Here is a 21,691-nt window from a genome sequence, read left to right as displayed (position 1 = left end):
TAATGGCAGACAGCTAAGAGGAGACAAGTTTTTAAAGTGCTTATATATCAGTGCTAAAAGTCTAAATAATAAAATGGGTGAAATAGAGTGCCTCATATTAAAGGAGGATATGGATATAAGAGGCATCACAGAAACTTGGTGGAATGAGGATAATCAATGGGACACAATAATACCAGGTTTCAGAGTAACAGCCGTGTTAGTCTGTATTCGCAAAAAGAAAAGGAGGACTTGTGGCACCTTAGAGACCAACCAATTTATTTGAGCATGAGCTTTCGTGAGCTACAGCTCACTTCATCGGATGCATACTGTGGAAACTGCAGAAGACATTATATACACAGAGACCATGAAACAATACCTCCTCCCACCCCACTCTCCTGCTGGTAATAGCTTATCTAAAGTGATCACTCTCCTTAGAATGTGTATGATAATCAAGGTGGGCCATTTCCAGCACAAATCCAGGTTTTCTCACCCTCCGCCCCCCCCTCCCCCCCGCACACAAACTCACTCTCCTGATGGTAATAGCCCATCCAAAGTGACCACTCTCCTTACAATGTGTATGAAAATCAAGGTGGGCCATTTCAAGCACAAATCTAGGTTTTTACCTTGGAGACACCACTGACTTCCTGAGGAATCTACAATCCATCGGTGATATTCCTGAAAACACCATCCTGGCCACTATGGATGTAGAAGCCCTCTACACCAACATTCCACACAAAGATGGACTATAAGCCGTCAGGAACAGTATCCCCGATAATGTCACGGCTAACCTGGTGGCTGAACTTTGTGACTTTGTCCTTACCCATAACTATTTCACATTTGGGGACAATGTATACCTTCAGATCAGCGGCACTGCTATGGGTACCCGCATGGCCCCACAGTATACCGACATTTTAATGGCTGACTTAGAACAACGCTTCCTCAGCTCTCGTCCCCAACACCCCTACTCTACTTGTGCTATATTGATGACATCTTCATCATCTGGACCCATGGAAAAGAAGCCCTTGAGGAATTCCACCATGATTTCAACAATTTCCATCCCACCATCAACCTCAGCCTGGACCAGACCACACAAGAGATCCACTTCCTGGCCACTACAGTGCTAATAAACAATGGTCACATAAACGCCACACTATACCGGAAACCTACTGACTGCTATTCCTACCTACATGCCTCCAGCTTTCACCCTGACCACACCACACGATCCATCATCTACAGCCAAGCTCTGTGATACAACAGCATTTGCTCCAACCCCTCAGACAGAGACAAACACCTACAAGATCTCTATCAAGCTTTCTTACAACTACAATACCCACCTGCGGAAGTGAAGAAACAGATTGATAGAGCCAGAAGAGTTCCCAGAAGTCACCTACTACAGGACAGGCCTAACAAAGAAAATAACAGAACGCCATGAGCCGTCACCTTCAGCCCCCAACTAAAACCCCTCCAACGCATTATTAAGGATCTACAACCTATCCTGAAGGATGACCCAACCCTCTCACAAATCTTGGAAGACAGGCCAGTCCTTGCCTACAGACAGCCCCCCAACCTGAAGCAAATACTCACCAGCAACCACATACCACACAACAGAACCACTAACCCAGGAACCTATCCTTGCAACAAAGCCCGTTGCCAACTGTGCCCACATATCTATTCAGGGGACACCATCACAGGGCCTAATCACATCAGCCACACTATCAGAAGCTCATTCACCTGCACATCCACCAATGTGATATATGCCATCATGTGCCAGCAATGCCCCTCTGCCATTTACATTGGTCAAACTGGACAGTCTCTACGTAAAAGAATAAATGGACACAAATCAGATGTCAAGAATTATAACATTCATAAACCAGTCGGAGAACATTTCAATCTCTCTGGTCACGCAATTACAGACATGAAGGTCGCTATCTTAAAACAAAAAAACTTCAAATCCAGACTCCAGCGAGAAACTGCTGAATTGGAATTCATTTGCAAATTGGATACTATTAATTTAGGCTTAAATAGAGACTGGGAGTGGCTAAATCATTATGCAAAGTAGCCTATTTCCCCTTGTTTTTTCCTACCCCCCCCCCCAGACGTTCTGGTTAAACTTGGATTTATGCTGGAAATGGCCCACCTTGATTATCATACACATTCTAAGGAGAGTGGTCACTTTAGATAAGCTATTACCAGCAGGAGAGTGGGGTGGGAGGAGGTATTGTTTCATGGTCTCTGTGTATATAATGTCTTCTGCAGTTTCCACAGTATGCATCCGATGAAGTGAGCTGTAGCTCACGAAAGCTTATGCTCAAATAAATTGGTTAGTCTCTAAGGTGCCACAAGTCCTCCTTTTCTTTTTAGTAATACCAGGGTACAAAATATATCGGAAGGACAGAACAGGTCGGGCTGGTGAGGGAGTGGCATTATAAGTGAAAGAAAGAGTAGAATCAAATGTAATAAAATTGGTAAATTAATCAAACTGTACCATAAAATCTCCATGGATGGAAATTCCATGCTCTAATCATAAGACTACAGCAGTAGTAGTAGGATATACCACCGACCACCTGACCAAGATAGTGATAGTGACTGTGAAATGCTCAGGGAGATTAGAGAGGCTATAAAAATAAAAAAAAACTCACTAATAATGGGGTATTTCAACTATTCCCATATCAACTGGGTACATGTCACCTCAGGACGGGATGCAGAGTTAAAGTTTCTTGACACCTTAAAGTACTGCTTCTTGGAGCAGCTAGTCCTCGAACCCACCAGAGGAGGGGCAATTCTTGATTTAGTCCTAAGTGGAGCACAGGATCAGGTCCAAGAGGTGAATACGGCTGGACCGCTTGGTAATGGTGACCATAATATAATTAAATTTATTATTAATTTGAAAATATGTTTTTATATTTTTAGATAGATTTATATTTTTAAATGATGCTAAAGCTAGTGTGGTCTCTTGCTGCATTTCCTATCTTTTCCACATAGTGGAGTAGTTTGCTCTCGTGCTCTTAATAACGTCTCTTTGAAAAACTGCCAACTGTCTTCAATTGTTTTTCCCTTTAGACTTGCTTCCCATGGGATTTTATGTGCCAGCTCCCTGAGTTGGCTAAGGAATGCTTTTTTGCAACCCATTGTCTTTATTTTGCTGTTCTCCCTTCTACCATTCCTTAGAATCATGGACACTATCATTTCATGATCACTTTCCCCCAAGCTGCCTTCCATTTTCAAATTCTCAACCAGTTCCTCCCTATTTGTCATAATCAAGTCTAGAACAGCCTCTCCCCTGGTAGCTTTCTCCTCCTTCTGAATTAAAAAAAAATGTGACTTTTTAGCTGTCTAATGAACTCTTCTTAATATACTGCCAATTTCCAATCCCATTTTTCTGTCACAAATATTCCTCCCAATAAGTGATAATTTGTCTCATCTTTGGGTAATTAGCCCTTTGGAAGCATTAAGTATTCGACATTGGTGAGGCCTCATCTGGAGTACTGTGTCCAGTTTTGGGCCCCACACTTCAAGAAGGATGTGGATAAATTGGAGAGAGTCCAGCGAAGGGCAACAAAAATGATTAGGGGACTGGAACACATGAGTTATGAGGAGAGGCTGAGGGAGCTGGGATTGTTTAGCCTGCAGAAGAGAAGAATGAGGGGGGATTTGATAGCTGCTTTCAACTACCTGAAAGGGGGTTCCAAAGAGGATGGCTCTAGACTGTTCTCAGTGGTAGCAGAGGACAGAACGAGGAGTAATGGTCTCAAGTTGCAGTGGGGGAGGTTTAGATTGGATATTAGGAAAAACTTTTTCACTAAGAGGGTGGTGAAACACTGGAATGCGTTACCTAGGGAGGTGGTAGAATCTCCTTCCTTAGAGGTTTTTAAGGTCAGGCTTGACAAAGCCCTGGCTGGGATGATTTAACTGGGAATTGGTCCTGCTTTGAGCAGGGGGTTGGACTAGATGACCTTCTGGGGTCCCTTCCAACCCTGATATTCTATGATTCTATGATTCTAAGTACCTACAGATATTACTGGTTGGGAACTGTTCTCTGTTTCTCTATTTGAATGTCATCCGTTTCATTTTTTTATTTTGTTCTCCTGTATCATATGCCCCCTTCTTTGTCTCTTCCCTAAACTAAACAGTCCCAAACTTTTCAGTCTGTCTACATAGGGCATCCTCCCTGATTCTCACATCTCCAGAAATTCCTTTTCTACCTGCTGTACCTTTGATAGAGACTGGGTGACCAAAGCTGAGCACATGTCCAGAGCAAGTTATTCCCCATCCCATTCTTTAGAAATCCGAACGTTGTCTTTGTTTTGGCAAAGGTTTGGATTTTTTCCCTTCTCATATTTTGAGCAACTGTGTGAATGGGGATCTCCCTACAGTATGGACTCTCTTGCCTGGTTTCATTGCATTAAGGAACAATGAGGGCTAACCAGTATCTACACTCAGGTTTCCTGCTAGTGCCTATTAAGATTTCCCACAACACGGCATGTAGGATATACTGACGCATGGAGCACAATAGCATATGGCGCATATTCAAATATATAATTGGCATTAGTAGGGCCAGTTGTTCATAATTCATTTTTCTGACTAATGAAAATGTCATTTCTCAGTGTGTGAAGAGTGACCAATCTGCTTCATCCATGAGAACAGCCTCCCGTAGTGAATTGAGTGTCTCATATTAACAATATTAACAAGGCTAACAGAGGGAGTTTGCCTGGGATCTGTTTGAGAGGAGGTACGCAAAGGGCTGCATTAGGGAGGCTGTGTTGGTGAGTATCTGAGTGTCTGTTGTGGGGACAGTTTGACAGTTTGACCATGTGCTTGATTGATTGTTTGAAAAGTGCGAATTGGGAGTGCTTTGTTCCAGGTGAGCCTTGAGTGGGCCTGACTGTTATAAAAAGCCAGTCAGCTGCGAACCAGTGGAGCAGCGAACAGCAGAGAGGCTAACAGAGGGAGTTTGCCTGGGGAGAGCCCACTGAGGCTTTCATCTTACAGGCTTCTCTGAGTAGTTACTACAACTCAAGGTCAATCTGGGTGACCAGTCTGGATATGATTTTTATTGCCATGTCCTATATCCAGATCCTCAGGGCCATCTTCAGCCTCCCCACAAAGGACACCCGACTTAAGACTTTGGGGAGCTGCAGCTCCCATCTCTGTGCCACCCTACCCTTTTATATCCCAGCTCTCTTCTCCTCCCTCACTTACTGTTTTGGCCACCATGTGGCCCTGCAGTTCCATGTTCTCATGGCCAACATGTACCTCCTGGTGCCCCCCATGCTAAACCCCATCATCCACGGGGTAAGGACCAAACAGATCCGGGACAGGCTACTCCATGTCTTTACTCGTAAAGGGACTAAATTTTTCTCCTGGTGCACTGCCTCTCAGACCGAGCTCCATGCAGAGCTGGCTGATGACATGGTGCTGAGCCCTCTTTCCTGAATCACTTACTGGGCAGTCAAAGCGACATTAAATCCTTTACTGGCCTTACTGTGCTGTGTTAGCCTGACAAACTGGGGAATTGTTCTGTGTACAACTCATTAACTCATTGGATTGCCACATTTCTAGTTGCTGGTAACTGGACCCATGAAGCCTCTGCCCTGCTTCTTTCCCCAATACTCCTGCCCTGCTCCATATCTTCACTCAAGTCCCCACCTATTTCTGTGCTTCTTCCTTCATGTCCCCATGGCCTTCTGCACTTCTTCCCTCTAGGCCCATCCCTCTTCTCCACCTTTTCCCCAATACCCAACCCTTGTTGTTCGCTCTTGTCCTCCCCTATTGCCATCACTCATTGGATTGTCTCCACCTTCCTTCCCCTGCCTGGGCTCCCTCTGCTCCGGGGCTAGGACTGAATCCCGACAAGGATCCTGGTTGTAGGTAGGAGGTGGTAATGGCTGAGCAGGGGCTGCTGTGGGTTAATGACCTGATGCCTCTCTGCACCCTGCAGTAACCGAACAATGGCAGGTTCCATTTTTGACCAGACTTTCTGATTTACCTGACAATCATAAATGGCAGCCAGAAACAGAAGCCCAAAACAAGAGTGTTTGGGTAAAACCATGATGTGTGGAAAACCTATTCATTCATGTTTGATTGCATGAACCATCTGTATCCTTATGTCTTTGGGCTTTTCCTGAGCTCTTCACTCACATGCCTTGAGCTCAGGGGCAGGAGGCTGGGGCGGAGGCATCTGTCTATAAATAGGTTGGTCGTTTAAGACTCTCAGCCCTGAAGAGATCTCGTCCAGACAAAAGAAAAAAGTAACTGTAGTCTTGGTAAAACCAGTTTTGTCCAGCGTCTTTGTACAGGGGAGGACATGGAAGAAATCAACCCTCCCCAGAAGGGGGAACAGAGAGAGGAGGTGGAATAGGAGACTCTTTGGTAGCAGGTCTTTGGCTGCAGCAGATAGACAGGCCTTCTGTTACTTTCCTTGTTGGGCCTGTCTTGTAGCAGGTGACTTCTGGGTATCCTTCTGGCTCTGTCAATGTGTTTCTTCACTTTACCACCCCCCTCCCCCGAAAAATGTTTTCACTTTCTCACTGAACCAGGTGTTTATCCAAAGCGGTCCACTTCTTTGACTATGGAATTGAGACTTTCTAGCTATCTAATAAATGCTTCTTCTAGAATTCCAATTTTCCCTCCCCAGTTTCTATTTTTTTCCGATATTTTGCCTCAGCTTTGAGGAACTAGCTCTTGTGAAACACAAAGTGTCTACAGGTTTCAGAGTAGCAGCCATGTTAGCCTGTATTCACAAAAAGAAAAGGAGTACTTCTGGCACCTTAGAGACTAACAAATTTATGTGAGCATAAGCTTTCGTAAGCTACAGCTCACTACAGATATTACTGGTTGGGAATAGTGCTCTGTTTGACCATTTGAATGTAATCAGCTCCATTTCTTAATTTTCCCTACTCCTCTATCACACACCCCTTCTTTGTCTCTCCATCCAGGAATATTTACTGCAACCATCACCTGAGACCCTGGGAACAAACAGAAATTCCAGTGAATGTACAGTACATGCAGAAGACACGGTTCTGCCTCAGAGTTGGACACCTTCTCCCCTACTCCATGTCAGATTCCAACATAACTGACTTCACCAACCCCTCCACCTTCATCCTGTTGGGCATTCCTGGCCTGGAAGCAGCCCATGTCTGGATCTCCATCCCCTTCTGCACCGTGTACTCCATAGCCATCTTGGGGAACTTCACCATCCTGTTAATAGTGAAGAGGGAGCCAAGCCTCCACGGGCCCATGTACTATTTCCTCTGCATGCTGGCCATCACTGACCTGGTCCTGTCCACCTCCACCCTGCCCAAAATGCTGAGCATCTTCTGGTTGAATTCCAGGGAGATCAATTTCAGTGCCTGCCTCACTCAGATGTTCTTCATTCACTGCTTCTCAGGGATGGAGTCTGGGATCCTTGTGGCCATGGCTTTGGATCGCTACGTGGCCATTTGTCATCCCTTGAGACATTCCACCATCCTGACAAACTCTGTGGTGGCCAAGATAGGCCTGGCCATGGTGCTGCGTGGAGGCATGTTTGTACTGCCCTTTCTCATCCTGGCGAGGCAGTGGCCATATTGTAGGACCAACATCATCCCACACTCGTACTGTGAGCACACGGTCATGGTGAAATTGGCCTGTGCAGACATCCGCATCAGCAGTTACTATGGCCTCTTTGTGTTATTCTTTGTGACCGGTGTGGATGTGTTTTTTATCGCCATGTCCTATATTCAGATCCTCAGGGCCATCTTCAGCCTCCCCACAAAGGATGCCCGGATCAAGACTTTTGGGACCTGCAGCTCCCACCTCGGGGTCATCTTAGCCTTTTACATCCCCGCTCTCTTCTCCTTACTCACACACCGGTTTGGGCAGAATGTGCCCCTGCATTTCCACATTCTAATGGCCAATGTGTACCTCCTGGTGCCCCCCATGCTGAACCCCATCATCTATGGGGTGAGGACCAAAGAAATCTGGGACAGGCTGCTCCATCTCTTTACTCATAAAGAGACTTAAATGTTTTCTGCTGAGGCTCTGGCTCTCAGACTAAGCTCTGTCTGGAGCTGGCTGGTAACATGGTGTGGGGCCCTCTTCCCTGAGTCACTTCTTAGACAGTCAAAAAGACATTAAATGCTCTTTTCTGCTCTTACTGTGCTGTGTCAGTGTGACAAACAGGGGAATTGTTCTGTGTTCAACTCCTTAACCCATCGGGATACCACCTTTCCAATTTCTATTAAATGGACCCCTGGGGCTCTGCCCTCTGCCCAATTCCTTCCTTCAGTGCCCAGCCCCTGCTCCACATCTCACCTCAAGCCTCCAACCATTTCTGCGCTTTACCACTCAAGGCCCCGCCCCTCTTGCTCACTCCTCTCCTTCTCTTCTACCATCGCTTGCCGAAACTCCTCCCTCTCCCACCACCCCAGCGGGGCTCCATAGGATCCGAGGCTGGGACTGGAGCTGCTGCAGCCTTACAAAGAGCCTGCAGTGGGTACAGTGAGGACACAGTGCTCTGGCCGACACGCCACTTAGGAGCAGAGAGGGAAGCCAGGAAGCTGTATAAAAGCAGCTGAGGGTTGTGTGGGAGACGGGCAGGATTATGCATCGTACAGCTTGTGGGCCCTACAGCTCAGATACAAAATCCTGAGGGCAGAGACCATTGTGTGACTTATTTCTTTAGCTTCTGGCTCCCTTTTGTTCCTCCTGCAACGGGGATGGGCTGGGAGCTGTTTGCCCTGAGCCAGGTCTCGTGGGCAGGGCAAGGGATCAGCTTTGAAGCTAGGTGGATAGCTTTGAAGCAACAGCGGAGAGAGGCAGAAGGAGAAGCCCCTGTTTTATCTGGGAAGCTGGGGTGCTGGGCAGAGGCCGGGGTGGCTGCGGGAGCTCACAGGGAGGGAGATAACTGGCACACCTGCCAAGAGCTGGGTATTTACACGTGTACAGGGCACTTTATCTGGAACGACAGGACTTCCATTGCCTAGGGGCTGAAGCTGAACAGGGAAGCTGTGTCTACCATATGCTCTGCATGATGCTTTTGATCACTACATCTGGAGGATCTATAGCTAGGCTGCAAGGCAGCGTTATCCCCATGTCATGGATGGGCTGAGCCACACAGATGTAAAGTGATTTACCCAAGGCCAAACAATGAGTCAGTGGTAGAGCTGAGAATAAGAACCAGGAGTCCTGACCCCCCAGCACCATTGCTCTGGCCATGAACTGGAATTGCTCCTCTGGTACCAGTACAGCACCAGTAACCATAACTTGAGACACAAAGGCAAGACATGCACACGGACAGGATAATCATACCCAGCAGATCATAACTTTCCTATTGACACCTGACAGGACACACTTTGTTCAACATTTGTTGCAGCTGAATAACAGTGGCAGCAACAATGATAAAGATGGTCATTATTCAATCATACAGCATCACAGCATGTTCTTCTCCCACAATTTTGCTACAGTTGCTCGCCACCTGAGGAAGGGACATTCCCTGGATCTAGCAGGACAAGCAGCTGGGACACTGGAGCCACTGGAGGACGGGAAGAGCAGAGAAAAGCTTGTTTTGCTGCAGGGAGCCTGGTCCTTGTACAAATAGCTGAGGAAAGAGTCCTTTAAAAGTGGGAGGTGGACATCCGTGAACGTGAGTGTTTCCTCCAACCATAGCCAGCCAGCCCCCTTGACTTTGAACAACCTCAACTTGTGTTTGACTAAAGCATCTTCCAAAAAGGTGTCCAGGGCTAGATCCACAAAGGCACTTCTGTAAATACTGAATTTAGGCACCGCTGCCTTTCTCAAACCCCGGCTCATCTGCTGCCTGACCCTGCAGGAGCCTCAGGTTCTGGCAGTCACCTGCACAAAGCAGCCTGAATGCTGATGCTGCTCCACAGATAACAAGCTGCTCAGAGTCTTTGCTCGGGCCTCAGTTCCGGTGGCGTTCTCCAATGAGGTGTTCCCCCACCCATCTCCCCGTCAGGCCCAATCAATTAGGCGTTCTCAGACCACAACTCCCCCATGGGGCCTTGCAGATCGGGATTGTGTGTGTGTGTCTGCATGTGTGTCCATAGGCGTGGTTGTGCCTGGTGTGACGTTGCACCCCATAATGCTTTCTGGGAATATGCTTTTTAATGTATGTGTGACATAACTGGAATATGTTTTTTGCTATGTATGCCATGTAACATATCTCTGTAAAGGTTATGATCTACTAAATATATTCATCCTATTTGTATGCATGTATCGTTTTTTAATTCAAAATGATGAACATTGGCTATGTACTTGTTTAATTTTAAGTAACCTCAGTGAAGCAGTTGGTCAGCTTCCTGAGAAAAGACTATTCTCAGTAAGTGCCTGTCATAAATATAAAGGGAAGGGTAAACCCCTTTAAAATCCCTCCTGGCCAGAGGAAAAATCCTTTCACCTGTAAAGGGTTAAGAAGCTAAAGGTAACCTCACTGGCACCTGACCAAAAGGACCAATGAGGAGACAAGATACTTTCAAAAGCTGGGAGGAGGGAGAAAAACAAAGGGTCTGTCATTATGATGCTTTTGCCGGAGACAGAACAGGAATGGAGTCTTAGAACTTAGTAAGTAATCTAGCTAGATCTGTGTTAGATTATGATTTCTTGAAATGGCTGAGAAAATAGCTGTGCTGAATAGAATGACTATTCCTGTCTGTGTGTCTTTTTTGTAACTTAAGGTTTTGCCTAGAGGGATTCTCTGTGTTTTGAATCTAATTACCCTATAAAGTATTTACCATCCTGATTTTACAGAGATGATTCTCTTTTTACCTCTATTAAAAGTCTTCTTGTAAGGAAACTGAATGCTTTTTCATTGTTCTCAGATCCAAGGGTTTGGGTCTGTGGTCACCTATGCAAATTGGTGAGGATTTTTACCAAACCTTCCCCAGAAAGTGGGGTGCAAGGGTTGGGAGGATTTTGGGCGGAAAGACGTGTCCAAACTATGCTTTTTCAGGAACCCAGATAAAGTTTGGTGGTGGCAGTGGAAGTCCAGAGGCAAAAGGGTAAAATGGTTTGTACCTTGGGAAATTTTAACCTAAGCTGGTAAAAGTAAGCTTAGGAGGTGTTCATGCAGGTCCCCACATCTGTACCCTAGAGTTCAGAGTGGGGAAGGAACCTTGACAGTGCCCAATCAAGAAACACTTAAGCTTACTATGAACTGGGAGATGCCAATCCACATCTGAGCTTTCCCAGGAATGTGGCCTGGCTTGTTAGGAACCGAGTCATGCATGGACATGTGACTTGCCCATGTGACTCCAAAACTCGATCTTGGAACTGAATTCTGGATAGGAGAGAGGAAGGGGTTTCCACCCACAAAAGAAAGTCTATTTAAGCCCCTGGGAGCCCCCTCCATTTGGTCTTCAGTTGGCTGAAGAGAAAGCCTCTCCATCCCCAAGGATACCTGAAAGAAACTAGAACAAAGAACAGTAGCCACGAGGGTGTGAGTGATCACTGGACCCAGACTAGAAGGAGACTAGTCTGTAAAATAATCTTATTGGAACATCTCTGAGGGTTAGATTTCATCTGTAATCACTTTCTTACTACATTAGGTTTACACTTGCGTTTTTTATTTTATTTTGCTTGGAATTCACTTTGTTCTGTCTGTTATTACTTGGAACCACTTAAATCCTACTTTTTGTATTTAATAAAATCACATTTTACTTATTAATTAACCCAGAGTATGTATTAATACCTGCCGAGGGGGGGGTAGAGAGAACAGCTGCGCATATCCTTCTCTCAGTGTTACAGATGGTGAATAATTTATTAATTTACCCTGTATAAGTTTTATACAAGGTAAAATGGATTTATTTGGGGTTTGGACCCCATTGGGAGCTAGGCATCTGAGTGTTGGAGACAGGAACACTTCTTAAACAATTTTTCCCCAGATCCCTAAATGGCCCATCAAAGGATTGAACTCACAACCCTGGGTTTAGCAGGCCAATGCTCAAACCACTGAGCTATCCCTCCCCCCATGGGTTTCTGTGATCCAACCCGTCACACCTGGGTATCTGTGTGTGTATGTGTGCATAGGTGTATGTGTGTGTGAGCGTGCACATGGGTCCATGTGAGTGCTTGCATGTGTGTGCACCCCCAGCTCGCAGTTTAGCGCCCTCACCTGGAGTCTGCAAGACCCAGATTCAAATCCCTGCTCCTCTGAAGGTTTATTTGTACAAAGTGGAAGAGCTCCAGACAGACAGACTCAATGCCCCACACAGAATTGCCATTTGCCTGGTACTCGGGGCACTCATGTGGGACACGAGAGACATGTGTTTTAGTCCCTGGTCCAAATCAGGTAGAGCAGAGATTTTGAATCTGAGTCACCCAACACTCTATCAGATCTGTCACTAGAAAGTGCTGACCTGTCCTGGGCACCTCGCTCCAGGAGAGGGATCACAGATGACAGTCCCATGAGGAAATACGCACCTCTCTCCAGCTCCTTAGCCAGGCCCCTACACACCCCAATTACTGGGTGTTAGGTGCTAGAGGACTGTGTATGGGCTTTGGAGACCAGAGTGGCTAAATTGGAAGAGCTAAGGGAGAAAGAGGGATACACAGATGATCTTTCCGGGACAGAGCAGAATGGTCCCATCCCCAGTCTGACAGCCTCTGTGCTTTTGAGGATGATGAAAGTCTCAAGGAAAAAGAATGTCAAACTAGAGCATCTGGGACCCTGCTTCCAGATGATGTGATGGTCTCCTGTCATACTGAGAATACCTCTCCAGGGGACGGAACTCCAGTTATTAGGAAGAGACAGGTAATTGTTAGGGGGGATTTGATCATTCGAAATATAGATAGTTGGGTTTGTGATGACTGGGAGAACTGCATGGTGACTTGGCTGCCTTGTGCGAAGGTTGCAGATCTCTTGTGAGGTCCTGCAGGACAAATTTAGGCTTCTAGGAAAGAGATTGAAGTCCAGGTCCTCCATGGTAGAATTCTCTGAACTACTTCCACTTTCACGCACAGGGCCCATTAGACAGGCAGAACTGCAAGGTATCAATGCGTGGCTGAGACGGTGAGTGGGGGGGTAGATTTATCAGGAACTGGGGAAACTTTTGGGAATGCGGGAGCATACACAGGAAGGCTGGGCTCCACCGAAACCAACATGGAACCAGATTGCTGGCACTCAAAATTAACATAGCACAGAGAGAATTTTTTAAACTAAGGGCTGAGTGAAAGCCAACATGTGCGGAAAAGCACATGGTTCAAACAGAGTCATCCCTTAGGGGAGGCTGTAGTCATGGAGATTCTCGTAGTAAGGAGGAGAGGATGGAAGATGATAAAATATGGGTAGGCTCTGATGAGAAACAAATGAAGAAGACTCCCATTCAAATACATCCTGTAATGGCAGACAGCTAATAAAGTGACAACTTTGAAAGTACTAATATAGAAATGCTAGAAGTCTAAATAATAAAATGGGTGAACTAGAGTGCCTCATTTTAAATGAAGATATTGATATAAGAGGCATCACAGAAACTTGGTGGAATGAGGATAATCAATGGGACAGAGTAATACCAGAGTACAAAATATATTGGAAGGACAGAACAGTTCATGCTACAAACTTACCTACATGTTAAAGTTTAATAGGGCTATTAAACAAACTTACCTCACCAGACCCTGTCATACCAAGATCCGTAAAATGACCTTTGATTGAGATCCCTTCTGAAGGGGATACTGAGGGGAAAGGAAAACGAGTAAATTTAACACATGTTCAGGTTCAGGGAGGAGTTTAAAGACACAGTGGGTATTGACAAACCGAACTGTCCAAGCAGAAGGCATGAAATAATAAAAAATATTTGGAAACACCTACCTGTGATAGAAGATTTGGTGTCATTGTTAAATCTCACGATGGAAAGTTTGTTGCTAAGATAAGAACATTCTTATATCTTTTAAAAGAAATAATTTGGTACTGATGCTAATTCCCATGACAAGATGTAACATGCATGATTGTTGGGAAAGGCTTTTGGACATGCTAGGAATAGTAAACAAGAATCCCTTTTGGGATACTGCTTCTCAGCTAACACCCGTAAACAGGCTCAAAGCTTGTCACAGCAGGGAAACCATAATAAACCTGGTCTGCTGTGTGGTAGGGGGAAACTGAGGCACGCCAACTCATGGCATTCATGAATATTTGTATTGGGTTATCACCAGTTGTAAAAACACAATGACTTAACAATACTGCACAGATACAAAGAGAGGTGCTCTATAACAACCCAGAGCTTACCCTATTTGCATGCATGTACAATTTTTGTACCTAAATTTATGAATATTAACTATATACCAGTATTCCAAATGTGTTTGCTCCTTAACATACACAAGATAGTTTACGTGCAGTCTAGCTAGCACACTGTGGATGAACCATTCATGGTAATGGCTCCTTAAGAAATACGATAGGACTTAGAAGAAGCATATTCCACCTGATGGAGTTTCCTGTGAACGTTCTAGCCCAGATATGGGTAATGGCCCTTGCTATGGCTCATAGAAGCATGCAAGCGCATGTGGCCAGCTCATATGACACTGGACTCCATCTTGTTCCGGTACTTTTCCACTAACTGTACGGGGAGGACTTCCACTTGGAAAAATGATATTACCATCACATGGCAAAAGCTATGAAATAGAGAAGTGACATCATCACATGGCCCCTATTCCCCCACAGCTCAACGCCTGGAATCACATTAAGAACGAGGACTGAACTGGGGATGGGGTCCCAGGCTGAAGGGATTTCTCGCCTGTGTATGGAAGACTGGTGGGCTGTTTGTCCCATCAGGGTGACACACTGCTTGATTCAAATCCTGTCTAATGTATAAAACTTACACTGTGATTTTGTTTATTTTTTAGATAACCAACTTTGATCGGTTCGCTATTACATATAATCACTTAAAACCTATATTTCTCTAGTTAATAAATCTGTTTTATTATTGTCAATAGATCTGCATGGCAACATATAACACTCAGAGCTTTTCAAACCTTTGAAGAGGAGAGAATTAATCGATTGTTAGCTGCCAAGGAAAAGCATCATACTGCAATAGATACCAAGGCGCTCATGGCTGACTTTGTCTGCCCAAGCTGTTCATGAGTATGCGCTTTACACTTTGACTCCAGAATCTGCAAAAAGAGATAGCATGAAAAAGTCATTGTCCAACTGACGAAATACACCTCCCGCCAATATAGTGTGTTGTTTGAAATGTAAAAGAGAAATCTGCTCAGGAAATGGAGCTGGTGCATTGTCCTCTCCCCTTGAGAGAGAGGGGGAATGGATAATAAAATTACACTGGTCAGGCTTTCGACCAGGGCAAGACGGTATAGCGTTTGGGTCCTTGGCGGGGGAGCTGGGGGAATTGGCTGGAGCCTCTCTATTTTTGGTTCATGAGTGGCTAGTGAACTAATTCATGTAACTGCAGCTGAGTGTGTTTCTGACTGTGTATGTTCAAGACATGGAGAGGACTGCAGCTTGTCACAGCCTCACAGTGTGAGAGGGACCCAGACTGGAATTCCAGAGGGGTCAGAAGTACCCCAGTTGGTGGTTGCACCATGGAGAAGTCCATCACCTCCACCCAATAAATAGGCCCTGCTAGAGCATGAGTCCGTTTCCCTCTTCTCATGCACTCAGTTACTGATGGAGAGAATGTGGTTATGGCAGGGAAGTCAGGACTCCTGGATTCCGTCTGTCATTCTCTGTGTGACCTTGGCCGAGTCACATCTCCCTGTGCCTCAGTTTACTTATCTGTACAATGGGGATATGCTCATAGTGACTTTCCCTTGCTAGGTCTTTTGAAGATCCTTCAATAGAAAGTGCTGCACAGTATGATGATTTTTACTGGTGAGAATTACTGATCTCTGATCTCTTAGCAACAGCCCCGTGTGTCTGCAGAAAGTGTTTGTGTCTTCCCTCAGCCATCTTTCTCCAGAGCTCTCTATCTACTATCTACCCAGACCTCCTTAGCATTTACATGGTATCAGACCATTTGGAGATCTAGGCATTATCCCTAGTTTTCTTATCAATCAACTATAATTTTTAATATCAGAAATACACGGAGCAGCCAATTCATTTCTGACTCAGCACAGAGCCCCACAGTTCTCAGCTCCCTTTGGGAAGGTCCCTTAATTATTGTTTACTCCTAAAGGTGGATAAGGAACACAGAAGCACAGAGAGGCTTGTCTCCACCCAGTTTACATTCAGATGCCCACTGCTTCCTAGAGGCTGAGCAAGCCTCTCTGGGATTGCACGGAGCTCTATTATAAATGGTGCACACCCCTGTGTCAGATCTCAACGTGGGACACTTCTGCAGATGCTGGGCTGAGAGCAGTATGGGACACGGCTACCTGAGGGGGATTCCCAGGAAAGACACTTCCTTCTCAGGATTCACAGGTACCCATCTCTTGCTGAGGAGCTCACCTTCTCGACAAACCTATTATAACTTGGGAATGATGGGATAGAGAGTAATTTTGTGGTCCTTTATGCTCTGCACACCCATTAAACATCCCAGGCCCTGGCCACAGGTGATGAATTTCCTCCAGTACCATGGGCCAAAATTTCCCTGTATGCTGTGCTGCCCTCCCTGCCCCACAACTGATGGTCTTCATCCCCAAGGTGGCTGAATTTCAGGATGAAAGCTATTAGTAGATGTACAGTATGAGGACAAATTCTGAGGTCATACCCCATAGTTTGCTCAGGAACCACTCAGGCAAAACTCCCCTTGGAGTAGGAGAAAAGACCCCACGAACCCACTGTGTGTTAATGCACAGATACTGTCACCTCCTTCTCTTGCATTTCAGGGCTATGGCTGTAAACAGGGGGCTGTTACCTGACCTTTATCTACTGGAATGCATGAAGGTGCTAGGGCTTCTCAATGAAAAAAAAAATCTTTATTCAACATGAGCAAGACATATTTTCTCCTAGCTTCACTGGAGAAGTCGGCTGAACTACAATGGCCAATCTATGTGTGAATCCCATTCGGCTAAAATCTTTGCTCCCATAATATCGCTGGCAATGGATTCCACAGGCCAAATATATATTATTTTTACAATTTTATTGTATCAGTGTTGTATGTTCAGACTTTCAGTATCATTGAATGCTCCCTGTTGTGTGTCATGAGACACAGTAAATATAAATGCCTGATCTACTTTCTTTATTGATAGATTCATATGGACTATTAGAAAGTTTTTAAGGTCATCCATCCTGATCTCCTGTATGACACAAGCCATTAAATTTCACCCAGTTACTCCTACATTGAGCCCAGAAACTTGTGTGTGACTAAGTCCTGGTCTATACTGGTGTTTTGCATCACAGAATCATAGAGCTGTAGGGTTAGAAGATACCACAAGGGTCATCCGGTCTAACCCCCTACCAAAAAAGGAAGGATTTGTTGTGTCTGAACCACCCAAGACAGATGGCTGTCCAATATCCCTTGGAAAACCTCCAGCGAAGGAGCTTCCACAACCTTCTGAGGTGTCTGTTCCATTGTTATCCTGTTCTTACAGTGAGATTTAATCTACATCTTCTATGCTGCTGTTTGAACCCATTGCCTCTTGTCCTCTCCTCCTTGGCAAGAAAGAACAATCATTCTCCATCTTTTTTATAGCAGCTTTTCAAGTACTTGAAGACCGCTAGTCTGTCCTCACCTAATCTCCATTTTTCCAAACTAAACATACCCAGTTTCTTTAGCCTTTGTTCCCATGGCTTGAATTCCATCCCTTGGATCCTCTTTGTCTCTCACCTCCGGATCCTTTCCAGCTTATCTACATCCTTCCAATACATTGGTAATCCAGGCTGGACACAATAGTCCAGCTGAGGTCTAACCAGCATTGAATAGAGTGGTAGTTATACATCCCAGGACTTGCAAGCTATGCCTCTGTTAATACAACCAAAATTGTATTTGCAGTAGCAAACAAATCCACCCTCCTCAGCAATGTAGCAATATCAACCTCACCCCAGGGTAGAAAGCATGAGGTTCAGGGAAGAATTCTTCCCTCAACCTAGCTACCAACTCTCAGGAGAACCCTGCTATCTGTATAAGTAGTGTTCACACTGAAGTTGTACGGCAATTCCACTGTAGTGTTTTAAATATAGACAAGCCTTCAAGCATATGTTTCATCCAGAGATGAGGTGATGGACAATCCATCACTTCCCTTTGCAGTTTATCCCAATGGTTAATAGCCCTCAGTGCTAAACATTTGGCCCTTATTTCCGATTGGAATTTGCCTGGCATCAGCTTCCACCCATTGGGCCTTGCTCTGCCTTTCTCCACTAGATTAAAGAACCCATTATTACCCAGGGTTTTCTCGCAAGGAACATCTCAGCTTGGACATTTTTTTGATGAAATAAATTGAGGAAGCTCTTCAACTCTCTCTCTCTCTCTCTCCCTCTCTCTCTCTCTTTCTCAGTCATTATCTCCTGTCTGCAATCATTTTTTGTGGCTCCTTTCTGCCCCTTTCCAGTTTTTCAACCTCCTTTTTAAAATGTGGACCCTGGAAATTCACACAATCAGTTTTCACCAGTGACGTTTGCGAAGGTAAAACCCTTCCCCTGCTGCAACTCATTACTACCCTGTTTATGCATCCAAGGATTGCATTAGCCCTTTTGGCCTCAGCATCACACTGGAAGCTCACAATGAGTTGGGTGTATACAATGACTCCTAAATTCAGATCCATCGGTATGCCTGCCCTGGCTGCCTCATTGTTAAACTTTTTGCAAATCTTTAGGTTGCCTGAACATTTTATCTGTAGTGATTCTGTATTGGCTTCCAGATCATTGATGAACATATTGAATAGCCTCAAGCCCAGAACTGATCCCTGAAGAACCTTGCTAGAAACAGCCCCAATCACTGACAATGGCCAGTTGATAACTGCTTTCACACAGTACTGTCCTGTATTTGCCCTTTTTTCTTCTTGCTCTGCTGCTGCCTGATTGCACACTTCTGGTTCCGAATGATGAGATACGTGTGTACTCTGGTGTTTGTAACTCTACGGTTCTACTATAGATGCTGTTTAATATCCTCCATGACTGCTAAAGGGCTGGAAAGTATTTCATCATCGCCTGGAATAGGAGTACCAAATGCAGAACAAAAATACCTCTTGAACACATCTATTTTTTCTGCAATATTAATAAATTTCCTTTATCCCTCTAGGAATTGACCTAAACCTTTCCTAGCATTTCTTTTGTTCTTAATATACTTAATAATCTTCTTTTTCTCATCCTTAGCCCTGCATGGATTTTCCCTGATGTCTTTAACGTACTTTATCCATTTTCATGAATTCCATTATGTTTTGCTTGCTGTCTTCTCCCCCATTTTTCATACGTCGCTTCCCCCGCCCCCAGTTGCTGCATTCAGCTGCGGTGCCACTGAGCCCCCCCGACCCCCCAGGCTGGGCTCCCTCTCACACTGTGGTTCTGTGCTAAGTCGCCAAGCCTGCTCTTTCACCAGCAAGCACACAGGTAGGGACACACCCAGCTGCAGAACTTACAGACTGCTGTGATCGCCTGCACATGGGGAGACTACCGCTAAGGAAGTGCCCAGCTGCTCCATCTGGAGTGCAAAACAATATTATATTGTCTTGCTCTGCATAGATCTGCCCCAAGTTATCACTCTCATACGCTGGTTTGTGATAAAGCAAAAGCTAATTTATTAACTAGAAAAGATAGATTTTAAGTCATTATAAGGGATGTCAAACAGATCAAAGCATAATATGGGGTGTAGTGTCAGACCGGGGTTTTACCCATGTGGTCCGCTGTCTTGACTGTGGTATTGTGGCTTTTTAGCTGTCTAATAAATTCTTCTTAAAGAACTCCCAGTTTCATTCCCATGTTTCTCTCCAAATTTTTCCTTCCCAAGAGTTTTGCTGATATTTATCCCTTTTGAAGCACAAAGTGTCTATAGATATTACTGGTTGGTAAATGTTCTGTTTGTCCATATGAGTATAATTACTTACATTCTTTTATTTTCCTCTCCTCTGTCATATACCCCCTTCTTTGTCTTTTCTCTAAACTAAAGAGTCCCAGACTTTTCATTCTGTCCATGACTGACAGCCTCTCCCATTCTTATAACCTGTCTCGTAAAACTCCTTTTGATCTTTTATATCCTTTACAGAGACTGTGTGACCAAAACTGAGTGTGTGTCCAGAGCAGGTTATTCTCCTTCCCATTCCTCAGGCATCTGAACATTGTCTTTGTTTTGGCCTCTGCTGCGAATGAGCAGTTGTTTCCATGGAGCTGCTATCGGTGACGCCCCGATCTTTTCCCTGAAGTTTGTTCTAGATGGGGTGTATCCCCCAGCACATATCTTGACAAAGGTTTGGGGTTTGTTTCCACTCTCAGATTTTGAGCAACTGGGAGAATAGGGAACTCCCTCCATGATGGACTCTCTAGCCTGGCTTTCATTGTATTAAGAAACAATGATGGATAACTAGTATCCACACTCGTTTTTCCTGCTAGTGCCTATTAAGGTTTCTCATATCAAGATGTGTAGGAATTACTGACACATGTAGCACCATGAAGTATGGAATTGGCATTAGTAGGGTTAGTGCTTCATAATTCATTTCTCTGAATAATGAAAATGCCATTTTTCAGTGTGTGACGAGTGACCAGTCTGCTTCATACATGAGAAGAGCCCCAGTAATGCATGCAGTGTCTCAGATTCACATTGTCTCTCCCCCCAGGCACTTGTACTGAGACCATCACCCTGGACCCTGGGCACATACAAGAAGTCAGGAGAACGTACAGTACATGCAAGATATATTGCTCTGCCTCAGCATTGGACACTTGCTCCCCTACTCCATGTCAGATTCCAACACAACCGACTTCACCAACCCCTCCACCTTCATCCTGCTGGGCATTCCTGGCCTGGAGGCAGCCCACGTCTGGATCTCCATCCCCTTCTGCACCATGTACATCATAGCCATCTTGGGGAACTTCACCATCCTGTTCATTGTGAAGAGGGAGACGAGCCTCCATGGGCCCATGTACTATTTCCTCTGCATGCTGGCCGTCACCGACCTGGTCCTGTCCACGTCCATCCTGCCCAAAACGCTGAGCATCTTCTGGTTCAATTCCAGGGAGATCGATTTCAATGCCTGCCTCACCCAGATGTACTTTATGCACTGCTTCTCAGTGATGGAGTCTGGGATCTTTGTGGCCATGGCTTTGGATCGCTACGTGGCCATCTGCCATCCCCTGAGACATTCCACTATCCTAACAAACCCCATGATAGCCAAGATCTGTCTGGCCGTGGTGCTGCGCGGAGGCTTCTTTGTGTTGCCTTATCTCCTCCTGGCGAGGCGGTGGCCATATTGCAGTAACAAAATCATCCCCCATACGCACTGTGAGCACATGGCCGTGGTGAAGCTGGCCTGTGCTGACACCCACCTCAGTAGTTACTACGGCCTCTTTGTGCTATTCTCTGTGATTGGTCTGGATGTGTTTTTTATCACTGTGTCCTATACCCAGATCCTCAGAGCAATCTTCAGCCTCCCCACAAAGGACGCCCGGCTGAAGACTTTGGGGACCTGCAGCTCCCACCTCTGTGCCATCTTAGCCTTTTACATCTCAGCTCTCTTCTCCTCCCTCACATACCGGTTTGGGCATAATGTGGATCTGCATTTCCATGTTTTCATTGCCAACGTGTATCTCCTGGTGCCCCCCATGCTAAACCCCATCATTTACGGGGTTAGGACCAAACAGATCCGGGACAGGGTGCTCCTGCTCTTTACTCAAAAAGAGACCTAA

The 21,691-nt window shown here is 45.3% G+C and overlaps 2 protein-coding genes across 2 annotated transcripts; both read left to right on the top strand.

Annotated features, from left to right (window-relative positions):
• Positions 1–6,981: 6,981 nt before the first annotated feature.
• On the top strand, positions 6,982–7,980 carry LOC140912576 (olfactory receptor 52R1). Its single transcript, XM_073347224.1, has one exon. It carries the CDS (start codon positions 6,982–6,984, stop codon positions 7,978–7,980), a length of 999 nt encoding a protein of 332 aa, XP_073203325.1.
• Positions 7,981–20,692: 12,712 nt separating this feature from the next.
• On the top strand, positions 20,693–21,691 carry LOC140912530 (olfactory receptor 52R1). Its single transcript, XM_073347089.1, has one exon. The coding sequence runs from the start codon at positions 20,693–20,695 to the stop codon at positions 21,689–21,691; it is 999 nt and encodes a 332-aa protein (XP_073203190.1).

The sequence above is a fragment of the Lepidochelys kempii genome, chromosome 1 (genome assembly GCF_965140285.1).
Source record: "Lepidochelys kempii isolate rLepKem1 chromosome 1, rLepKem1.hap1, whole genome shotgun sequence".
Lineage (NCBI taxonomy): Eukaryota > Metazoa > Chordata > Testudines > Cheloniidae > Lepidochelys > Lepidochelys kempii.
This window is presented reverse-complemented; position numbering and strand designations above follow the sequence as displayed.

Excerpts from the sequence above, each read along its gene's own strand:
- LOC140912576 (XM_073347224.1), top strand. The coding sequence starts at position 6,982 with ATGCAGAAGACACGGTTCTGCCTCAGAGTTGGACACCTTCTCCCCTAC.
- LOC140912530 (XM_073347089.1), top strand. The coding sequence starts at position 20,693 with ATGCAAGATATATTGCTCTGCCTCAGCATTGGACACTTGCTCCCCTAC.